This window comes from Tyto alba, unplaced genomic scaffold, assembly GCF_018691265.1.
Source record: "Tyto alba isolate M040663 unplaced genomic scaffold, T.alba_DEE_v4.0 Super-Scaffold_28, whole genome shotgun sequence".
In the NCBI taxonomy this organism is placed as follows: Eukaryota; Metazoa; Chordata; class Aves; order Strigiformes; family Tytonidae; genus Tyto; species Tyto alba.
The window spans coordinates 2,059,028-2,073,232 of record NW_024881302.1 but is presented as its reverse complement, the minus strand read 5'-3'; the positions used below and the strand labels follow the sequence as shown (position 1 = coordinate 2,073,232).

The following is a 14,205-nucleotide window of genomic DNA, read 5'->3' as shown; positions in this document are numbered from 1 at the left end:
GAGGATCCAGAGGGCAGAGCAGACACTTGGCTGTCCCAGTTAGTCCATATGGGCCAGTCCCAAGCGCTATTTGTCCCATCCCCACCTGCTCAGGAGCCTTGAGGACGCGCTGCTGCGCACAGGCAGCGCTGACCACAGGCAAGACACCCCTCCAGAAGGAAGACGGGGAGCAGGTATGGCTTGAAGCCCCTTTATTTAAAGTGCCCAGCTAGGTAGCCTTGCATATCTCCGTCCTTACAGCTCTTCCTGCACACTTGGCTTCCCTTTCACCAAATGTTTCTTCTGAGGGCCCTGGAAGAGAGCAGAGAGGAGAGCGCTGTGTCAGTGACAGACAAACCTGGCCTGCAAGGCTGCATCTGAGCTGCGGGGAGCAGCTCTGGCCCCTCTCTGCTGTGCAAGGCTGCTGCTGGTGTCTGCTCCCCAGCCGGGAGCTCTGTGCCCGCCCTGGGGCCTCCCCAGCCCTGCAGGAATCAGGAGTGGAACATCATTGCCCTCGCACAAAGGGTTTGTTTCTCTGGACAGCACAAAAGCAGCCAGAGAGCGGCAATGAGTGACCTGCTCCGAGCCAGGCGGGCTGGCCTGCAGTCGGGGGATGTGGAGGGGGGCCAGTAATTGTGCTGACCAATGCTACCAGGAGCCCACCCTGGCACAAAGGCACAGATTCTCATCAACCAACCCAACAGAGCCTGAGGGCTTTCCATCAGCTAAGAAATGGGGTTGTCCCAGACCAAATAAGTCCTATGGGAACAGATGGCAAGAGTCACGTATGTGCCTCTACTTCCAGCCAAATGCGAAGTTTTCCCACAGTATACATGGGGGAAATTCACCCCACAGTAGAAAATGGCAAAGGAAACAGCAGCAACCAGGTAAAACCACTTCCTGTCACTACGATCCACCTCGCAGCTGCTCGGGACTTGCAGTGACAGCAAGCGCAGAGCGCAGAACAAGCTCCTAATGCTGAGATGAAGGAAATCAGCTTAACCTCTAAAGAACTCTGCAAAGGCATGGCACAGCCAGTCCCCCTTCCCAGGGCTAAGGAGGCTTAGCCAGTTTCACGTGGGATTTCTAGCTGACAGGCCAGATCCAGACACGGCTTACGTCTGCGTGGTATCCAGGCAGTTGTTTCTTTCTGCTAGTTGAAGGCCTGGCTTACTTAACACTTCCTTAATTTCCCATTCTGAGTTATGCACCAGCCTGGTGTAGGTTGCAAAACTATTCAAGAAACACTGCTTGTTTTGGATCTATCTAAATCTTTGGGGTTGTTTTTTTTTGCCCTGGACTTAAGAAAAAATATACTGCTTGGCCTTTTTGAAATCTTCCTGACAAAAGAATTGCAAATTTGTGTCTGAATTTGACCCAACCTTTTCCTCTTAAGAACATTCAAGTTATAAATCACTCCAAACAAATCAAAGAAGTGCACAATTACGGGTGAAAGGCACCATATGTCCAACGCAGTGCCTGCCAAGTTAACTGCTTGTTTAAAACATCCCGTGGTGAATGGAAACTGGTCGGCCATATGGTAGATTATTTGCTAGTTGGGTTGTCTTGGATCACTCTCACAACCATCATGTTCTTCCTTAGCATAATATCTGCTGTGTGAATTGAATTCATGCCTGTCTTTTATGCAAGACGGTCCCGATCACTCATTTGGCTGTTGTTTAATCGAGAAGCAGATGCGTGGTTGGAGTCAGTCGGTTGCTTTAGCCCCAGATGTGAGCATGGCCTGGGAGCTGGGGCCGGCGCAGAGCATAACTCACCATGAAAGCCCGCTTCTCCTGAGCTGTCTGGAAGCAGCCATGGCCAAACTTGGAAGTAGTATCAATGAATTTGAGTTCAACGGCTTCCTGAGCCCGGCGGTTTGTGTGTACCAGAAGGGACTGCAAAAGAAGAGTCACGATTCATCAGGCTTATCATTCCAGAAAACCTGGATATTTGCTCTGATGGAAGCAGGGCTGAAATATCCTAGCTGCATCCATTAGACAAACATCTCCAGGAAAATCTGCCTTCTCGGAGAAACCCCCTGGTGCTCAGGTGGCAGGCGACGCCTTGGATTGCAGAGAAGCTCAGAAATGAGCCTGCTCTTCACTTAGCATTTCATTTCCTCGCAATCTGCTTATGGCCAGGGTTTCAATTTCTGGGTCCCACAGCCTTCAAAGGTTTGCAGCTTCTGTCTCCAGCGAGACTACGTCCGACTGCACACCGCCACAAACCACCTAGCTGCAAATGCTCTCGCTGAGCACCGCGCTCACGTGCCACATGCCCTCTGCCACGCAGCGTCGAGGACCCGACCGGTCTCCCCACCCAGCATTTGGAGGCAGCAGCATTCTCCAGGTGGTGAATCCGTTCATGGAGAGCTACGGACCGTCCCCCCCTTCAGCGCCGGCTGCGCTCTCACCTTACGGAGGGTGAGCACACGCTTCCTTGTGCCCACCACGCAGCCTTTCACCATGAGGAAATCGTTGTTGACCTCCCCATAGTGAGGGAAACCACCCTGCGGGGAGAGGAATAGAGAGGGTTGGCAGGCAGGAGAGCTGGGTGGGAGCAGACATGTCCACGGGTGGCATTTTCTCGGGAAGGAGAAGGTAGTGACTGACAGTCCTTCCAGCTAACAACATTCTGCACCCTTCAGGTTGCCAGCTCAGGACCACTTGAGCGTGTCAGCCACGCTACCTGCCTGATCCCAGCTAAGGAGCACCCGCTAAATGCTGGGGAACCAGTAATCCTGCTTCCTTCCCTGGAGGGTGTGGGTGAACAGAGAGCAGAACTGGCTAGACTCCCAAGCTAACAGTTTTCAATAAGCAAAAGCGAATTTTTAAGCCAAGTCACAAACATTTATCTGTTAAGTATGAGACTTTTAATGTCATTTATACTTCCTGCCTAAGTTATCAGCAGAAAGTTAAATGTTTGGGTCTACCAATGGGCCTAAAAAAACACCTCACAGAGATTGTTTTCCATGTCCAAAACATGAGGAAAGGAATCACTGTGTTTCTTTCAGTGAATTTCCTTCAAATCGTTTCCTATGCAGCTGTCTTCAGCCGAGGAATTACTTCCCTGGCTCGAATTCTTGCAGCCAGGGCCAGTCACAGCCCTGCTACCCTCTCAGCTCTTACCAGAGGCGTAATGGTCTTCTCTGTGATATCGTAGTTCGTCGAGGCGTTGTTCTTCACCACTTTGCCATCCTCCACGTGGATCCCGCGGCCAACGCGGTAAATCTAGGAACAGAAACAAAACGGAGATGGCGACTTCCCTGCCCCCTCACTGAGAGATGTCACAGGGATGACGCGGTTTTCACCAAGACGGGTCCCCTCTGATGTGTCCCTTGAGCAGGGGAAAAAAGCACCAGGAAAGACATGGAGAACAGCAGCACTGCAGATCTCTAGGGAAACGTCGGGGAAACTGGAGGGGAACTGAGGACACCGTGCGAAGAAGGATGGTGACTGCATGGGAGGAAGGCAGGCAGGAAGGCACAGCGGTGCTCTGAGGGAGCCCATCTGGGCCATACCTTCTTGTTGAGCTCCGTGCGGTGGTGGTAGCCCTTCTGGCCAGCCCGAGCAATGGAGTAGCCAACCCGGGCCGGGTGCCAGGCTCCGATGCAGGCAACTTTGCGCAAGCCCTTGTGCGTCTTCCTGGGGAGCTTCTTGGTGTGCCAACGGCTTGTCACCCCTGGAAGTGTGACCGGACAGGGCGGTCAGAACAGCGGGGAGATACAGGGCTGGTATCCGAGTGCCGGGGAGGGGAGAGTCTCATCATTCTTCTGCAGTTCTCCGAAGACACCGTGTTGGAAGGAGACCAAGAGCTGTCACCACCGTGAGAGGCCAGAGCACAGAACTGTTCTCACTTCCCATGGATCTGATCAGACTGTGATATGTTCCTGCTGAGCGCATCCACACACACGCACAGAAACACCCACACTTCCACACACGTGGGGTTTGTGAGAAGTGCAATGGCTTTACAAACTCACAGTGCCTCTGAGCCTCCTTCTTCATTACTGTGCAATAAACTGATGGGTTCTCAGCATGGCTAACACTCCCCTCCCCTGACACCGCTTTATGGGCTGTGCCATATGAGGAGGACAGACCCAAGCCCCTGGCAAGGGTCTCCCTGCTCTGTACCTTTCATCCCATGCCCCTTGGTCACACCAATGACATCAATCATCTCGTTCTGGCTGAAGACACTGTGCACGGAAACCTGCTTCTCCAGCCTCTCACGAACCCAGTCAACCTTGTCAGCCACCGTCCCACCGTTCAGCTGGATCTCCATCACATGGGCTTTCTTCTGCCGCAGCGGGAGCAGCTTCATCTGCATTGGACAGTGCAATAGGGCAAAATGTTGCCCCCCCACCTCCCAGGCACGAACATCACCCTCCACTTGTGAAGGGCACAGGGGGTGAGCAGGGCCAGCTCTTCACCACCCCTCCCTACCACATAGTCAACCCCTTTCGTAACAGCCAACATGCCTACACATCTCTTAGACCCAACTCTTTGTCCTTGAGTCCAACCCCCCCATCTCCCAGCACTCCCATTCCAGGCAGGAGCTGATGCACACCCTCTCTCCAGGGAGCACAGGAACAGGCCAGCCTCATCCAACCCCACGAGTTAAGCACAGTAGTAACAGCCACAGTAAACGCCCCAGAGGAGCCCATCAGCAGAGCACCGTCTGAGGCTGAACACTACGACCAGCCAGGATGCAGCTCTGTGCTCCGAGCCAGAGCCAGCACCTCTCCTTTGGTTGTGCTTTACCTCTTCTTCCAGACTGAGCAGTTATTTCTAGTTCCCACCAAGTGCTGCCTCCACTCTCTCCCAGTCCCAGCTCTCTGTGCAAAGCCCCTGCCAAATCGCCACAGTGGGACTTTGAGGGTCTGTGCCAGCCCCGGGTGAAGTCTTGAGCCAGCTTAGCTCTGCCCCAGACTCCAAAGGAGCTGTTAACTCCAGGGATCAGCATGAAGATGGGCCCTGGCAATCAGCATCTGGCAAAACTGTGCCTGCCCATGGGTTATTTTTGCCCAAAACATTTGACACCAGTTGCTAATTTGAGGTGATCATGGGGCCTAAGGTCCCATGCTGACACCGGGATCACCATCTGCTGAGGCTCTATGCAAAGTCTGCTCTCCTCCACAGGGTGCATGGGCTCCCCAGCGTGCACGAGCCACAGCCCACCCCGCAGCAATCCCCCAGCTCAGAGGGACAGGGCTGGTGTCAGGAGGGAAGTGGAAAGTTCAGCCAACACCCCCCAATGCCTGTGCGCCCTGTCCCACACCCTCTGACTGGCATCTGCCTGCTCAGCCTCCTCTCACCCCACCAAGACACCCCCTTGACCCCAGCTCCTAGACCCTCACCATGCTCCCGAGCTGAGGAAGACCCTGAACCCCTCCTTGCCCACTCCCCCAGGCTGAGGCTCTGACCTGTGTGTGCACAATGACACGAATGACCTTGCAGTACTTTTTCATAGCCGCAAAATCCTTCTCCAGCTGCCTCTTGCCATCTTCATCCTGCCATTTTTTGCAGTACTTGGTGAACGCCTTCTTCTTGCTCTTGTGCCTACGACAAAAGTGTTTTAACAGAGCTGAATGGTGAAGTGCTTTTGCACTTCACAGTGCCCTGAGACAGCACAGCGTCAGGGGGGACAGATCACCTTGCCAGGCACTTCTCCAGAGGCACAAGGTACCTGTGGATACCTGAACCTCGCCTGACTGTCGAGGTCACCACACAGGGCTTTGAGGTGGGAAAAGGAAAGTGAATAATGAGCTGTGAAAAGGGCTGGTAATTCAAACCTTTTTGCATGAGGAATCCAGTTGTCTCCCACTGACTGGCTCAGCGCCATCAAAATACAAGCGCAAAATCAGAGCTAAGTGGAGAAAGGAGAAAACAGGCTCCGACAGGGATCAGAGGCATGTGGTGGGTGGATCTCAACGGCACTTTTGCAGGAGACATGATTCCTACAGTTATGAAATTCATGTTTCCATTCTCCTCTCTGCCGGTGTGGGATTTGGGGTGTTGATGTTTACAAGGACCAGGGGTCACATTCTGCATCAATTTTTCCCCTGACAAATCTGGTTTTACTCCTTTCATTTGGTGCCTCAGCTCATGTATTCCAATTTAATGGAGCGTAGATGGGCCCGACCTACACAAAGGAAAACAAACCTGCAGCATGCACTGCCATACGATATTGAGGAGGGAGCTAACTTAGTTCAACTATTAGAATAAATTTACATATTCATATGCTGATTCCCAGCATCAAGCTGTTTGCAGTATCTCTGTGCATGACTAAATAGCAGTTTCACTCCACCTCAGAGCCAGCTGCCGGTAGCTGAGCTGTTTGCAAGGGCTGGGATTCACGGATCGCCTGTGGGGAAGACCTGCGAGGGCCTCCTCACACACAGCACCCCGGGGACCTTCCCCACGTACAAGAACGTACCAGTTCTTGTAGAAGCGCCGTCGGCACTCATCGCTGATGTGCTCAGCAAATACAGTCTTGAAATTCCTCAAGCCTTTCGGTGTTTCTATGTACCCCACGACGCCCACCACCACCAGCGGGGGGGTCTCAATGATGGTCACAGCCTCCACCTCCTCCCTCTTGGAGGTCTCTGCAAGATAGCAAAAGGAAATGGTGATCAGCATTGCCTAGGATCAGATCATTCCCTAGAGCCATTCATGGCTCGTGATGGGGGCAAGGTCACACTCTGCTCTCACAGCCAGCCCCAGCCCTCCTGGAGGACCACTCAGGGTTTGATCCCCAGACATGGAACAGATTAGACCCTGTGGCCCAGCACGTTTTAACCCACCATCCCCAGGTTGGGGGAAGCAATACATGGGATGGTTCTTGCCCTGGAGTTTGGCTCCAATCCTGTGGGCATCCCAGAGGGAAACATTATAAACTTCCCCAGCAAGACGCTCAAAGCCCAGGATTTGTCAGGTAGTTACCGTGCAGGGTCCTTCTGCCAGCAGGATCCAACAAACCACCGGTCACCATACTGGTGTGGGGACTCCCCAGGAACCTCTAGACTCAGTTCACACTGGCTGTGAGGTGGCCTTTGGCCATCCAAGATCTGGACGGCGTTACAGGAGATAGCCTAGGAGCGATGTGCTCCACCACCCATTCTCGGGAGCAGCCTTTCCCACCAACAAGTCTGCTCCCTCGTTTCCCCCCTGGATGCGGCTCCCCGCTTCCATCAGCCAAGCCTTACTGAGCCCGGGCCTGTGCACCTCCCGCACAGTGTGTGTCATGCCAGCTTTGTAGCCCAGGAAAGCTGTCAGGTGGACTGGTTTGCTGGGATCGTCCTTAGGCCAGGTCTTCACCTTCCCTCGGTGGCGGCGGCTTCTCTTGTGGGGGAGGAAGCCCAGATGGCCATGCCTGGGAGCAGAGAACTTGCGATGGGACTGCAGAGAGAATGAACAAAAATACTGGCTTCACTTTCAGGTCCTAGAAGACTCCAGAACCCAAGGCACAACTGGAAATCTCCCTTTTAACATCACTGAATGCTGAAGGGATTCTGGGCTCTTCCTCGATGCCAACATGAGAAAAAGAATTGATGACAGGATGGAATTTTGTTTAAGCTTCTATCATGTGCATGGAAGAATTTAGTAAGTTTCTGGACAAATGATGCTGATTAAATAAAAAAACTTGAACATGATCTCCCTCCTTCTGCTTGAGGACTTTGAAGAAGAAATATGTTCTTTAATAGGTCCACCTTTCTGTGATGTTAATTATAACGATTTATTTTGTATTCTGCAGCACCAAAAGGGCCTGCTCAGAATTCATGGGTTTCCTGTCATCAAGGCAAATGGCACCAAACAAGCACAGCTCATGATCATAAGAAATGGGAAAGGATGCCCAAAGGAATCAGTAATAAGAACATGCGCAGGTTAAATATGCACCTTGAAAACCAAATTAGAAGAGCTAAATATATAAACCCTAATCGCAAGGTCATGCTGAGCCAGGCAGAGAGAAAGCTGTTTAGAGACAGGGACAAGTTCTCACACAATTGGCTTCAAGGCAGGGGAACGGGGGTCAGCCTAAGCAGCGAAGGGTTAGATCAACCTCCACTGCAACCCCCTCCTTGCTAAGATCAGTCCCAACACCTGGCGGAACCTTCTGCCGAGCTTATTTTCCAGCCCAAGTAGAGCGATGTCGAGCTCAACCCCGTTTCAGCTGCACAAACATCGCCGGTAGCCCAGCCCTGCTCACGGTCCCTCCGCACACAATCGCAAGGTAGCAGCGCCGAGCTTTACAAACCATGGGACGTCTTCAGCCCAGGTCAGCAGCAGACAGAGGCTGTCGGTATGCGCTTCCTCAGTCTAATACTGAAGATGGTTATCGGTCTGAAGACACAAATTTAGCTCCTAGCTTCACCCCTTGCTATATTCATTTCGTACTCAGCCAAGCTGGCAGGTTGGGCATAACAGTTGGGGTGTGATAAAGGTCAGTCGCCAGTGTCTCAGTTTACACCTCTCCCTCCTAAGCCACTTGAACGTGAACAGCAGCAATTAGGAGAGCTCCTGTTTCCCTAACAGGGCACCACGCACCCCCAGCTCGGTGCATAAAGCCGCGCTGGGTAGAGACGTAGTACGAATACCTCCATCAGCCCAGGTAAGAAAGATTTTTGTGATTCTAAGTGGGAAGGAGACCGAAGCCTCAGCTGTGGAGGTGATGGCGGCCCTCCCGCGCCTCCAGGCCGGGGCCTGATGGGGCGACATGGACTACATCCCCCAACATGCACCGGGCGCCTCGGAGCATGCGCAGAGCGGCGCCACCGGGCCGGGCGGAGCATGCGCAGCGCGGCGCCCTAGGAGGCCGGCGTCCCCGCTGTGTGGGGCGCCGCCATCTTGTCCGTGCCGCCCGCCGGGGCCGCTGCCGCCGCCATGCCGGAGGACAGGGACTGGGAGGCGTACAAGGTGCCGCCGACCCGCACCCCCGTCTCCGAGAGGATCACATCGGTGCCCAACCCGGTCGATTTCATCCAGACCGCCTTCAACTATATCGTCGATGCGCCCGTCACCTTCGTCCGAGGTACCGGTGGGGGGGGGTGGGCCGCGTCTCTCCCCGCTCTTGCCGCCGCCCCCCCTCATTAGTGCCGCTGTGCAGTGCGCGATGGCAGCGGGAGTGGGGCCCCGGCCTGGCACTGGGTCTCGGGGACACGGGCACCGGGACAGGCAGGGGGAGATGGGACACAGGCAAGAACACAGCATGGACACCGGGACAGACAGGGACAAGGGACACACAAGAACACACCACGGACACTGGGACAGACCCAGGGACACGGGACACAGATGGGCAGGACACAAACACGGGGTCCACTCGCTAGCTCTGGGCCGGGGCAGTCTGACCGCAGGGCTGTTGCTGCAGAGTGGATCGAGCGCCAGCAAGCCAAGAACAAGTTCTACTATTACCACCAGAAGTTTCGCCGCGTGCCCGACCTGAGCGAGTGTCTGGAGGGCGACTATCTCTGCTTCTTTGAGGCCGAAGCACAGTGGAGGAGGGACAGGTAGGAGTGTCACTGGGCTGTCCCCAGGTGAGGCCACAGAAGAGCACACTGCTCTGGATAGCCAGCTCTGGGGACTGCAGCAGTTGGCTTGAGCATTACCATGGAGTGTGGGTTATTGAGGCAGCACCTCCTGCCCCCTCCTTTACAAAACACCCATTTCATAGTGTGGCATTAGGACATGTCCAGTTCTGCCTGGTTCCGGCAGTACTGCTGCAGGACAGTCCAAGATTCTGTAAAAACCCAGAGCTGAACTTCCACGAAGTATCATTGCCCCTTTCTTCAGCTTTTGTCATCTCCTGGCCGTGTTTGCATTCATCATCATCTTTCCCACAGGATGGTTGATCAGGAAATCGTGGAGATAATCCGTGAAAGGCTAGGTGCGTGCAAGCACAGGGAAGGACCTAACCAGTACCAGAACTGTGCCAAGGAGATGGAGTTGCTGATCCAGGTCACCAAGGCCTACCAGGACAAATGTGAGTACAGCAACAGCCTGTGCTCGGAAAGGGGGGTCTTAAACCACATCCCAGATTTCACGTGGAACAGAGGCTTCTATCTTTAGCTGCTGAGACACCCTTTAGACATTTACCTTCTTTTTAGATGGTGATCTTGGTGTCCATGGAAACGCAAGGACGTGCCTGATGAAGCAGAAGCACAGGATGATGGAGGAGAGGAAGGCACAAGAGAATTCGGCTCAGTAGAAGTAAATGGTTAGCACCTCCCTCTGTGATACTTGTATCGAATACTGCATGTTGCATCTTTGATGCTGTTGACCTCTACAATAAATGTGCAGCCCAGACATCTGCCATACAACCAGATTCTCTGACTCAATTCTTTGAAGAGATCTGCAAACACAGAATTCTTCATCTTTGAATTCCAGTTGATTTTTACCATCCTCTGAACCAGTCAGCCCCTAACTCTGGGCACCCTGAGCTGCCCTGACTGGGATTTCCCCTGTGGAGCTCTCCCACCTCCACACCAACAGAAACACACCATGTTGCTCTGCCCAGCCCCGGCAGAGAATTCCCTGTTACAGTAGAGATTACATGCTGTAGGACAGCAAATCATCACCAGAGCTGGCTCCAGACCCCATTTAGGATTAATACATGATTAACAAGGATCAGTATAACGTAATACACTGTTTCATTCAACAGATGTTCAGACTCTGGCCCACAGACGTGAACCTACTCAAATCCCCAACAGATTAAATCCATCTGCCCAATGCATTAGCCAGCCCATTCAAACCAATCACAATTTCTTGTTCACTGATTACTTTATTGTCTTGTACAAAACCCATTTAAGTCGTTGCCACAGCAGCTGCCTGGGTTCTCTGCACTGAGACTCTGGTGTGGGTCTTTGCCAGATGATCAGTGAACTCCTGCAAAAAAACAAAGTTTTATTTTTTCCTAAGCCACTATCACAGATGTCTCAGCACTGCATCCCTTTCTAAAAAGGTGGATATGTGGGGGCAGGAGTAGTTCAGATACAATTTATTTTTGCTTAATGTTTCAAAGCTTTCCTCTTCGCATTCCCTTTGTCCACAAAATGCCATTTTCAAGCGTTGCTCAAAACTGCATGCTGAAAAATCACTCTACCTGGCAGTCAGCTCAGACTGCAACTCCCCCATTATTAAACTGCAAATTCTTTGGGTACAGCATCTGAACTTTAAAGGGTAGGAAGGCTAAGATGTGAGCTGTGAATTACAGAAATACAGTTACCTGGTAAGGAGACTTGGTGAACACAGTCTCTTTCCAGAGGTCAGGGGTCAGATAACTGTAGGTCTTGGAGATGGCATCGAAGGTGGCTTTAGCTATAGACACAAGTCAAACACTGCACGTCACGGCTGGAGAAACCCACTCACTGCTACCCACCCATGCAGCTCCAAAAATGTAGATTTTTGGGAAGGAACAGGGAAACCATAGCAGGGTCTCTCTGATATACACACCAAATTCAAGTTTCTTTCTCTCTCCATTTACGACAATTACACTACTTTGAACAAGTGCAATCGCGCAGATTGGGAGATTTTTAATATCAATGCACATATGAACAGGTAATTTCTTCTAACTTTTACAGAACTTAGGATCATCTACAGCAGGACTAATCTGCATTGTAAAAGGTATCAGCAGAAATCTTTGCTTCTGCTTGACTGCCACAAGTTTTTGATTTGAGACAGATTTAAAAATACCATAGAAATGGGTACACTGCGTCCCTGCCAATGACAAAAATGGCAGTTAAGCTACAACATGCAAACATAAAGCTTACCAAAGTTGCCGAGGGTGGCAGTGCAGCCCCTGGCTGAGGTGTAACAATCATCGATACCAGCCATCATCAGCAGCTTCTTGGGGACAGGGGCGGACACAATCCCTGTCCCGCGGGGGGCCGGGATCAGACGCACCAGGACAGACCCACACCGGCCGGTGACCTACACAAACAAACCAGGTTACAGCCCCCCAACACCCACCACGGCCCCCCCGAACACCCACCACAGCCCCATCCAGTCATTCTCACCTTGCAAGGCACGGTGTGGGGCTTGCCAATCTTGTTGCCCCAATAGCCTCGTCGTACAGGTACGATGGATAATTTAGCCAGAATGATTGCCCCACGAATAGCAGTGGCAACTTCTTTAGAGCATTTAACACCAAGACCAACGTGGCCGTTGTAGTCCCCGATAGCGACAAAAGCCTGAGATGGAAAGAAAAGTTTTCAGTGGTGGCTGCACAGGAACACTCCCCCATCAGGGTGTCTCACCCAGGATAACCCAATGCTCAGCAGTGAACAGTCACAAGTACAAATTAAAACGCCTGCTAAAACTTGCACGGCAGAGCTCATGGTTCAAGAAGCCCATTTCTCCCCTCCGAGCTTGTCCTTCAGTCAAAATCTGGTAAGGCTGAAGAACTGGGATCCTTCAGTCAAAACCAGCTAAGGTCAAAGAAGGGGGATTTAATTCCCTGCTACAGCCTCTTGCTGATCAAAGTCCCAATAATTTCTAAACAACACTCCCTCTTTACACTTAAGACATCTCTCTCCACCACAACCCCTGAAAAGACAACGCTGCTGCACAAGTGCAACTTGATTTTGTGCTAGGGTTGTTTTAAATAACATTTGAACATATTACTAGGATTTTAAAATTAATACAAACTCTTTGTAAAGTACACAAGCTGACTTCTATACAAAATATTTAGTAGCTACTACAGAAGAAAAAAAGATATTTGAACTGATTTACCAATACAATGTCAAAAAAGCAGCAGACAACACCCGCAAAGTTTTCAACATGAGAAAAGGGAAGAAAAAGGCTACCTTAAACCTGGTGCGCTGACCAGCACGAGTCTGCTTCTGGACAGGCATGATCTTCAAAACTTCATCTTTCAGAGAAGATCCCAGGAAGAAATCGATGATCTCTGACTCCTGCAAGAACCACTCATTTAAGCACTGAAGACCACACTTTCCAACACAAGCACAAGTTAGTATAAAGATGCCTACAATTCAAATTCAACAATCCTGTACACTTGTATTTAGGTAATAGATACTTAAGCATATTAAATTTTGCAGGCATAAGCTTAGTCTAGTTTGCTATGCAGTCCAACATAGCAAGTTGAGATTTTTTTTTTCCATTACCAAATAGAAATATCACTGAAACGCTTGAGCAACATGCTGCCATCTCCACACAAGCAGAATGAAACACAAATCCTGCCACACTTCCCTACAAGCAACTGCACCGGTCCTCAGCTGTTGCTGATTTACACCTTTAGCTCAAACACACTTAACCTGAGCACCCCCAAAGAGCAAAACCAGCAACTACTGCTAATTACAGGTCAGATTAACACTCTGCCGCATATATACTTCAACGCTCACAGAAGTTTACCTTGATCGGCAGTGAGAAGAGATAGATCTCCTCGAGAGACTTGATCTTCATATCCTTAACCAGGCGACCAAGCTTGGTGACAGGAATCCACTAGGAAATTAATGCGTGGGAAAGGGTCACGGGCGGCAGCAGCAGCCAGCCCCCCACGGGAACAGGCTCCTTCTGCTCCAGGTTTTAGGGCAGCAGCTGACACGGCCCTCACAACCCCCTCATCCACCCGGACTTCCCCACCACCCGAGAACCCGCTTACTTCTTTATCTTCGGCCTTGCCTCCACGAGCCCCGCGGCCTCTCCCACGGCCCCTCCCGCGGCCGCGCCCACGGCCCCGCAGCCCGGTCCCGAAGCCGCCGCGGAAGCCCCCTCGGGCCGCTCCTGCACCTCCCGCAGCACCGGCGTCGTCCGCCATTTGCTAGAGCGGAGAGAAAGAGGCGCGTTAGCCAGGACACCGCCGCCGCCGCCGCCCCGTTGGGCAAGAGCAGAGCGGCGGCGGCCGCCGATGGGGCCGCGGGCAGCCTCCGCAGCCCCGATGGGCGCGGATGTTCCACGGGCCGCGCCGCCACGGGCCGCGCCGCCATCCCACCCGCCCGCTTACGTGATCCCTCAGGGTAGAAGGCCGGCACGCTCCGCCGCTGGCTATTTATACCCCTCTCGGGGGGATGGTCTCGCGAGAGCAGCGCCGCGGCCGTGCGAGCCCCGCGTGCTGAATGAGAAATACGCTGGCGGGGAAAAGCTGCGCCTCCCGCTCAATTATACAGAGTGCGGGGCGGGGGAGACCCCGGTGGTAGCCGTACGCATGCGCCAGCGTGGCGCGCGTCCTCTATATAAACGTCGCGCAGGCGCGGAGCGCCTAGTGTGCGGTGAGTCG

The 14,205-nt window shown here is 52.5% G+C and overlaps 3 protein-coding genes across 4 annotated transcripts; 1 reads left to right on the top strand and 2 right to left on the bottom strand.

Annotated features, from left to right (window-relative positions):
* Positions 1-165: 165 nt before the first annotated feature.
* On the bottom strand, positions 166-8,657 carry RPL3L (ribosomal protein L3 like). Of its 2 annotated transcripts, none has more exons than XM_032993662.2 (10): positions 8,573-8,657; positions 7,184-7,376; positions 6,415-6,583; positions 5,402-5,537; positions 4,113-4,299; positions 3,503-3,663; positions 3,111-3,212; positions 2,396-2,491; positions 1,758-1,877; positions 166-291 (listed from the first exon to the last, which is right to left on the bottom strand). In XM_032993662.2, exons 1-10 carry the CDS (start codon positions 8,576-8,578, stop codon positions 235-237), a joined length of 1,227 nt encoding a protein of 408 aa, XP_032849553.1. In that variant the 5' UTR covers positions 8,579-8,657; the 3' UTR covers positions 166-234. The 2 variants fall into 2 exon arrangements, with proteins under 2 accessions (XP_032849553.1, XP_032849561.1); XM_032993670.2 differs by lacking the exon at positions 8,573-8,657 and adding an exon at positions 8,233-8,515.
* A 116-nt stretch (positions 8,658-8,773) lies between these two features.
* On the top strand, positions 8,774-10,291 carry NDUFB10 (NADH:ubiquinone oxidoreductase subunit B10). Its single transcript, XM_032990178.2, has 4 exons — positions 8,774-9,006; positions 9,343-9,481; positions 9,815-9,954; positions 10,079-10,291. Exons 1-4 carry the CDS (start codon positions 8,859-8,861, stop codon positions 10,177-10,179), a joined length of 528 nt encoding a protein of 175 aa, XP_032846069.1. The 5' UTR covers positions 8,774-8,858; the 3' UTR covers positions 10,180-10,291.
* Positions 10,292-10,732: 441 nt separating this feature from the next.
* RPS2 (ribosomal protein S2) lies at positions 10,733-14,027 on the bottom strand. Its single transcript, XM_042798684.1, has 8 exons — positions 13,933-14,027; positions 13,591-13,749; positions 13,341-13,430; positions 12,776-12,883; positions 11,987-12,160; positions 11,741-11,900; positions 11,197-11,288; positions 10,733-10,856 (listed from the first exon to the last, which is right to left on the bottom strand). Exons 2-8 carry the CDS (start codon positions 13,744-13,746, stop codon positions 10,776-10,778), a joined length of 861 nt encoding a protein of 286 aa, XP_042654618.1. The 5' UTR covers positions 13,747-13,749; positions 13,933-14,027; the 3' UTR covers positions 10,733-10,775.
* Positions 14,028-14,205: the final 178 nt, after the last annotated feature.